The 8966-nt window shown below is 41.0% G+C and overlaps 1 protein-coding gene across 1 annotated transcript; it reads right to left on the reverse strand.

The window, feature by feature from the left end:
- Positions 1-1747: 1747 nt before the first annotated feature.
- LOC143487754 (uncharacterized) lies at positions 1748-8402 on the reverse strand. The gene is made up of 5 exons (XM_076986900.1): positions 4713-8402; positions 3149-4188; positions 2994-3063; positions 2184-2352; positions 1748-2079 (listed from the first exon to the last, which is right to left on the reverse strand). The coding sequence occupies exons 1-5, from the start codon at positions 4915-4917 to the stop codon at positions 1917-1919; spliced, it is 1647 nt and encodes a 548-aa protein (XP_076843015.1). The 5' UTR covers positions 4918-8402; the 3' UTR covers positions 1748-1916.
- Positions 8403-8966: the final 564 nt, after the last annotated feature.

Genomic DNA, 8966 nt, shown 5'->3' on the forward strand with positions numbered 1-8966 from the left:
CTCCAGAGTTCGACGAGGCCCTGAACCGGCTGGCTGAAGTGCTCGAGGCCATTCGGGTAGCAAAGCTAAAGCTGCACCCCAAAAAGTGCAGCTTACTACAGCGCAAGGTAGCGTTCCTGGGCCACGTAGTTACACCGGACGGGGTAGCTACCGACCCAGCCAAAGTAGAGACCGTGCAGCAGTGGCCGACGCCGATCAACATCGAGCAACTACGAAGCTTCCTGGGGCTGGCATCGTACTACAGGCGGTTTGTCCGCGAGTTCGCCAACCGGGCAGCACCCCTGCACCGGCTAACAGAAAAGGGGGCCAAGTTCGTGTGGGGCGAAGAACAGGAGACGGCGTTTCAACAGCTGCGCGACGCCCTCACCTCTGCACCTGTACTAGCTTTACCGAGAGCCGGCTGCCCGTTCATCCTGGACACCGATGCCAGTAAATTCGGCATTGGCGCAGTGCTGTCACAGGAACAAGAGGGACAAGAGCGCGTGCTTGCGTACTTCAGCCGCGGTCTTGCGAAAGCAGAACGCAACTACTGCGTGACACGGAGAGAGCTGCTGGCCGTTGTAGCGGGCCTGAAGCACTTTAGACCGTACCTGTACGGTACGCCATTCACACTGCGAACCGACCACGCCTCCCTGACGTGGCTCATGCACTTCAAGGAGCCAGAGGGGCAGACGGCGCGCTGGCTAACGGCTGTGCAGGAATATCAGTTTCAAATCCTGCACAGAGAGGGAAAGAAGCACAACAATGCCGATGCCCTCTCACGCCGACCGTGCAGTGAACAATCGTGCAGATACTGCGAGCGGCTGGAAGACAAATGCGAGCAACAGGCCCGCTGCGCCGTCATGCGACGCACCCCAGCCACACAGTGGGACCCAGACGAACTCCGCGCAGCCCAAGAGGCAGACGCAGGACTGAGACAGGTGGGGCAATGGTTGAGAGAAGGATGGCAGACGGAACGGTCAGCAGTGACGCCGTTCGGGCCAACCGTGAGAGCCTTACATGCTCAACGCCACACTGTAAAAAATTTACCTGTAATATTACAGTAAAATACTGGCAGCAGGGTTTCCAGCTATTTACTGTAATTTTTACAGCTTCTGTACTGTATTTTAAATTACAGTTTCTTACTGTTGTATGAAAATACATTAAAATACCGTGAATTTCTGTAAATACGGTAAAATACTGGCAGCTGTGTTTCCAGCTCTATACTGTAATTTTTACAGCTTCTGTACTGTATTTTAAATTACAGTTTCTTACTGTTGTATAAAATACATTAAAATACCGTGAATTTCAGTAAATACAGTAAAATACTGGCAGCAGGGTTTCCAGCTCTTTACTGTAATTTTACAGTTTCTATACTATATTCTGAATTACAGATTTTTACCATTGTATTAACATACCATGAAATTGACTGTCATTTTAGTGTCTGTATACTGTATTCTGAATAAATAAAAATTTTCCCCATGACAGCTGTCCAATTTAAGTAATCTGTGAAATTACTTCACTGACATACAAATTAGATTTCTAAAAAATAAACTAAACTGACCAAAAATAAGTCCAGCATAAAAATGTTCAAGTATATTATTTATTAAACAAAATGATAACAATCACAACCTCAGAACAAATTCTGTGAATTCAAACTCAATTCAGTGAATTGTCTGAATAATCTGGCAATCGATCCCGTCTCATTTTCAAACTCAAAAAAAAAAAAAAAAAAACAATGATTAAAGGACTTATTTTTCTGGGAGAGGCCAGTAAAATTAAACTAAAATGTTCCTTTAAAAAATAAAATGTACTAATAATAAAATAAATTAAAAAACAAAACAAAATAAAATTAAACAGCCCAAAACTGGTACAATTTCCACTATCTGCACACATTACTAGTGAGTGCATTAGTGCGAGTGTGAAAAATTGCTTGCCTATATGAAGTCCCACTGAAAGTCCATGAGATTCTTTAGAAGTGTGGAGACACGAGGATTTACTGTGAGAGATTTCTTGTTCACAAGTCTACCGGTCCTCTTTGAGACCACCTTGCCCCGGCTAGTCTTTGAACCCCTCTCTGGATTTATCCCAACGAAGCGCCTGGAGAGACAACAGTATAAAAATAATAATTGGTTGGTGACTTTCAGAGTGATTTGGGAAATGAAGCACGCACAAATACAGATATAAGACACAAAATGTCTTACCTCTGAATGAACTCCAAAGTACAAGATGCCTCCTCCTGGTACTGCAAGTTGAACACGTAGTACATTGCAAACAAAGTTGCAAGCCCAGTCAAGAATGCAGGTAGGATGCCCTCACAAATGACATGACCCTCAAGACTAATCATCCAGCCTTGAATGACCTGGTCTGTTCCTTGCATAAAAAAAACATTGTTTTAACTAACAATGACACATGTTATTAAAGCAAAGCAAAGCATCAGCACTCCTTGTGGATTTAGCCTGCTAAACAGTGAGTATGTGTGTGTGTGTGTTGGAGTGTGAGTTAGGGGTTACACAAAATAGTCAACTAGTTGATTTTACTGCTACTGGTCATGAGAATATGACACTAACAAAAAAGAAAGTCTTGAGAAGCGTGGTGTTTTCAGGGTCATACCTCCGGTTTGCTGAAGGTTAATGCAATCCAGGGCTCGTTGGAAAAGGGCATGCCATGCTCTACTAGTCTGGCTTCATTGTGAAATTTTTAGGTTGGAGTTTAAAAGTCAGTTAGGGTAAGTGAGTGTGTGAGAGTGAGTGAGTGAAGGTGAGAGTTAGTTAAGTGGATGAGTATGCGTGAGACTGAATATGAGTGAGAATGAGTGTGTGTGAGTACAAGTGAGAGTAAGTTAAGTCAGAGATTGTGACTCTGAGTGAGTCTGACTGTGCAAAAGTTACTTGACGAAGTATTTTGCATTAAAAATATAATTTTTCTCCAATTACTTAATTTGACTAAAGTATTGATAACGTTGCTTTGCTGAATAAAAGTAATATGCAAAAGTCATACACAGATATACATACCAAGAAGTATCAGACGAGGACTTGCAGGGAGTGTTAGAGTCCTCTCAACATCTGCTGCAGTGGCACTGGTCTGAAGAAAATGAAGATTCATATCCTAAGTATAACACCGAGATTAAACACAAATTCTAACAAAAGAAAACAAAAAGTAAACTCACATCTGCATGAAAAATTAGCCCACTGGTATTCTCTTGAAAGTGTGTCATAAGTAGCTGTACAACACGGATTGGTTCCTCGACATCTTCAGTTTTCGAGAGGACAGCTTTTACATTTGCATCTTTAGATTTTGATTTAAAGTATTCTGTAATCGGTCCTCCACATTCTGCCATGGAAATCTCCAAAGCTCGCAACACATTAATCTCAGTGAGCATCTGAAAATGGCAGAAGATTGACTTCTGATTAAAGAGGTAAGGCCACTGGCTTCTCAAGTCTTGGACTGAAGGTGGTGGTGCTGTATTTAGATGCTGACGCAGAAGACAGAATGTAGTCTCCATTAGATTTTTTACTTCAGATTTCTCTACTCCACCCATTCCCTCCTGACTATAAATCTCCTGTAATCTTTGACGTTTTGCCTCCACTGTTTCCTCTGTTTCTTCAGGCGGGAATTGAGGCTGAAATCTCACACAACCATAAGTGTCAGTCGGCCTCATCTTACCTCCAGTGTTTGATGCTGAGGCTCTATGGCGTATGTTACTCTCACGGTTCAGATTCTCAATACGTGTCTTGACTTGTATAAGCAGTGATGTATAACCTCCAGCCATTACTGAACCATCAGGAAACATGTCTGCAAAACTATTAGGATACTGCCTAATAATGTTTCTACAGACAGTGAGACACTGTGCTCGTGTAGGGCACAACTCAAACTTGCGCATCTCACTTACAAGAATTCTGACCATCTGACGGCGTTCTGGAGGTTTAGGTCTCTTACCAGAGGAAATTGCTGTTTGTATTTCTGGCGGCATTTTCTCCCATGGGACTTGAAATCTTTCAGGCCATGTCTTTGCAATGTGTAATGGTCTGGTATTTGGGCTTCTGCTGTCTGTTTCTGAAGACAGTGATGTGGAGGGTGAGCTTGACTCTTCATATCCATGTGAAAGAAAAGAATCTGAATGCAGTGATGGATTAGAACATGCTGTTGAGCTGGAGAGTGGTGAATGGCTTGATATTACTTCCATATTCAAAGTGAGGGTCTCTGCCTCTGAAAGGCAACAAAATAAATAAAGGTAGAAGTTTAATTTACATTTAATTAAAATTTTCTTTACTACAAATATGTCATTAGATAAACAATAAGCAAAAAGACATAAATTATGTGGTTGTCAATCGTGGTTGAAGTAGTTTTTATAGTATTTAATAGTTAAAAGTATTTTTGCTTGCTTGATCACACCCATTTAAAGTCAAACAGCATGTTAATATGGTAATTAGTTAAATAATTTGTGGTTCAAGCAGAGTAATCTCCAAAATGTGCAAGCCAGTGCATAGATGATAACTGTTTGGTGCTATATTCGGAGCCATTTTCAAAAGGTGGAACTACATAAAACACATTCCCCATCAATATGAAGAACCATTTTGTAATGCAAACAACAATTTAAGCATGAAATGTTCTACATAGAACCATTCATTTTATTACAGAACAATTCAGGAACCATCTTTGTAGTCAGTGTAGTCTAGAACAGAACTGAAAACCACTGATCCACCCTTATGATATATTAAGGTCTACATTACCCAATTTGAAGGCCTCTAGTAGTTTCCTGAGTTGAATTACTGGCAAGACTTCACAAATATCTTCTTGTTGTACATATCGTAGGTCGTCTTTATTTTCTACTCCACAATTCTGAAGTATAGAGATCAGCTGTCCACAAGTTTCTTCAGAAATATTGGGCAAAGCCTTGAGAATGATGGCCTTTATGTCTTCAATCAAGAGGGACATCTTTGTACAAGGACAGAAAGGTATGGTGAAGAATTAGTAATGGCATGCCCCACACCATGTACTCAGGCAAGGGGTAGTAATCTAGCAGATTCTTGTGGTTAACACAGCACATTTTCCCTAATGGTTTAAGACTATAAGCACCCATGTCAGGAAGACGCACAGCCTGATGCTCCTCTGTAATAAAATGTATTTCTAAACCCTCATGAATGAGAATTACTTTAATTTTTCCCACTACAAGGTCTTCTTGTTCACCAATCAAGATGTACATGTTCTTTTTGTATTTTGTGCCCTTCACTGTAACTTCATGTGCTATCTCAGTGTTGAGAGACTCAAAGTTGAGATGCGAAACTGCTTGTCTAATCTCATCATTATAGTCACCTAAAAAAAACTCTGCGCTTTTGACCACAGCAACATCTGCTGGAAAAAAATTTCCAGCATAAAGAAATGCCTGCAACAGCTGATGTCTCTCTGCTAGGGTTCCACAAAGATTTTTAAAGTTGTGCAATTTTCTGGCACATTGCTTAAAATATGTATGTTTGCTCTCAAATCTTAGAGTCCATAGACGTATGAGAGGCCCAAAGTGAATGATCAGCTCAGGATAATGACTAAGGTAATGATGCTTGGGTTTTAGTGGTTGAGTAGGAAAGGCTTGCCTTCGAGAATACAGATATTCCTCCATTAGAACTCCTAAATAGGCTACTTGACCAGTAAAAATAGCTGGTGCACATATGAGCTCAACAATCTCTCTTAGCTGCAAAATCAGCCTCCATATTTCACTCTCACTTGGATTACTGATTTTGTCTCCAATTAAGACTGGCAGCATCCTGAGTAAACACCAGTTTTGTGCAGCATGGCCAGATAGCTTTTCTCTCCCTGCACTAACCTCACTGGGTTTGTTGTTACCATCATTACCCAAGTACTTGAATTGATTTATCCGTTGATTCAGTTCCCTATATGTGAATTGCTTGTCCACTGTTACAAGATAACGAATGTATAATGACAAATCAGAAGATACAACCCCTTCAAAAAGGTCGTGACCAAGACATGGAGGTAACCCTGGCTGACAGACATGAAAATAGCTTAGTTGATTAAACACAGAATCAAATTTGACACCACCACTGGAACTCAAAGCTGCATCATCACTCAGAGACTGGAGGTGGTCTCTATGTAACTGCACTGTTCGCTTAACGCCTTTGAAAAGGGGATCTGCTTGAAAAGTTGCTCTGTCAATGGTACAATACCTACAGAAGTATTCACTCTTACTAAAATTTTCTATGAATCCTCCTATATTATGTGCACCTAGATTGTCCCCAACAATGGAACACAATATTCCCTTGCAAACCTGTTCATCAGGAAAAGCAATGCCACCCATCTCTAGATCTTTAAGATCTTTTATCAAGGGACCCAAGACTTTCTCTTGACCAAAATGCTTGAAATCCTGCTCTCTGCAAAGTAGAACAAGCTGCAGTTGGTCAATGCTTGATCTATGATGTGGTGCAATATCTGCAAGAGTAGCATACACACAAAGTATTTTGTGTTTCTTCTTCCCAGATCCCAGAGGGTTGGCTACTTCTAAGGCATCCTGATATAGGATCAATCCAAATGAATTCTCTGCATGAAACAACACATTTTCTGACAAGTGTTTTCCATCCCAAACATCCTGAAAGATATCTTTAGCTTGGAATGATGTGGACACTTGTTTATGATGTTCCCTAATTGAGTCAATCTGAAATAGAGACTTGATAGTTTCTTTAATTGGAACATACTGTGCAAAACATTCTTTGCCTGCCTTATTCTGCCCCAGACAAATTGGAATTGGTTCAATGTAATTGAAATTATTTTTGAAAACTGTTTTCCTTCTCTGGTTAGTTTTCAGGGTGTGAGAATTGCATCTTCGAAAGAGATCTTCATTTTTTAATACATCAATAACGGCACTTATGTCTGCTTCATGAACCCCAAGTGTAGCCAGCCTCTCTTTCAGTTTGAAAAGTAAATGTGACTGGCTTATATCATGTATTTCTTGCAGATGTTCAACAATTGTTTGTATAGTGGTGGATGGAAGCAGACATTTGGCCTGAAGTTTTAGGTAAAACTGGGCTAGACATCTCAAGAACAGAGGTTCATCAATGATTTCTGGGCAGACCTCTTCAGTACTTTCCTCAAAATGAGGAGGAGCACCTATCTGCATATCAGACTGTTCTGCAACAAAGGAGCAGTCAGGGTTTACAATGGAGTTAACAAGGTTTTGTTCCCCATGATCTTTGTGCTTCCTAGATATGTGAGAAGTAAAGGTAGACACAACTGCAAACTTTCTGTTACACTGTTGAAATGGACAAGACACTTCTTTTCCCTCCCTAATGTGCGTTTTCAAATGAGCAAAAAAGCTCTTCAAATTTTCACACCTGATATCACATAAATCAACATGACAAGTCAAGTCTAATATGGCAAATGGCCTAGATGTAATTCAAGAGTTTCGTTTATGTCGATATGTGTGAGTTTTAAATGCTGAAAATTTTTGGAAGGTTCTTTTACAATCTGAAAAACCACACTTAAAGGCTATATTGGCTACATGCCTGTGAATTCGCATGTGCCGAACATGTGCAACAACCGTTCTAGCTTCATGTCCACAAACCTGGCAAATCATTTTAAAATTCGGATGTCATGCATCCAAATAAAAACTCCAAGAATGCTTTAGAAGTAGAAGACATGAATAATTACTACATTAATATTAGTTTGTGTCACTATTAGCAGCAATTAATTATGTGGGCTAACATTTAAGACCAACCTGTTCTACTTGTGCAATTAAAAAAAATTCTTTCAATGATTAATGACTCCCACAAGGCCAAACAAAAGCAATTTATCAAAGTGAGCAACCCTTCTGGTTGCACTTGCACTATCAAGCTACTAGGGAGCAAATAAAAATTCTCGCAATATGGTAAAAATTACCTTCCTAATAATAAACCACAGGCGAATAAATACAAAGGCAGCTTCAAATGACAGTTAAGCAATTAATGAAAAAAAAAATTGTACTAACTAAGTTAACATATAGGCTAACATGTTGATTTAGGTTACTAAATAAATATTAGCTGTAGCGAACCAGACAGCTCTCACATTCAATGCTAGCTAAAACTTAATGGTGTAGTACTGGTTTTCAGAGTTAGACATCTAATCTGTTAATCAATCTGAAAGTCCACAGAACAAAACACCACTTTGTTTGACTGAGGCAGCTTACCTTGTTAATGATACACCCGGGAAGAGTAATCCTCAGGGCTTTTTTACAACGGCAACATCTGAATGTGGGCGGAGCTGAAGGCGGCTTTGAGAAAATACTGTTCTGTACCGTAAAATGATTTACTTCTTTTTAGCATACGGTAATACTGTAAATAACTATTTCATATTCACAGTATTACCGTATTTTACAAAAAACAGCATTTTACTGTTGTAATTTAGCTGTTTTTTTACAGTATTACTGTATTTTACAAAAAACAGCATTTTACTGTTGTAATTTAGCTGTTTTTTTACAGGAATTTTTTACAGTGCAGAACCTGACGGAGCAGGAGGGGCTGTTGTATCGCCGCTGGGAGAGCCCCGTGCCAGGAGTGGTGGTATTGCAGCTGCTAGTCCCGCGAGCGCTGCGGGAGACGGTCCTCCAAGCGGTGCACGGACAGACCGGGGTGGGACACTTTGGAATAACGAAAATGCTGAAACGGCTGAGACAAGGGTTCTACTGGCCGGGCTGCAACCGCGACGTAGAACTATTCGTCCGCTGCTGTACGGTCTGTACAGCTAAGAAGGGCCCTGCAGAGCGCTCTCACGCACCGCTGCAGTCAATGCGCGCCGGAGCACCCATGGAGCGAGTCGGCGTCGATGTGCTGGGTCCATTTCCTGAGACGGTACGGAGAAACAGGTACATCTTAGTGGCGATGGATTACTTTACCAAATGGCCCGAGGCCTATGCTGTACCTGACCAAAGCGCCATAACCACGGCAAACTGCCTGGTGGAACAGTTCTTCAGCCGGTTCGGAGCTCCCGAAGAGCTCCACAGTGAC

Source organism: Brachyhypopomus gauderio, unplaced genomic scaffold (genome assembly GCF_052324685.1).
Source record: "Brachyhypopomus gauderio isolate BG-103 unplaced genomic scaffold, BGAUD_0.2 sc50, whole genome shotgun sequence".
NCBI classification, from domain to species: domain Eukaryota; kingdom Metazoa; phylum Chordata; class Actinopteri; order Gymnotiformes; family Hypopomidae; genus Brachyhypopomus; species Brachyhypopomus gauderio.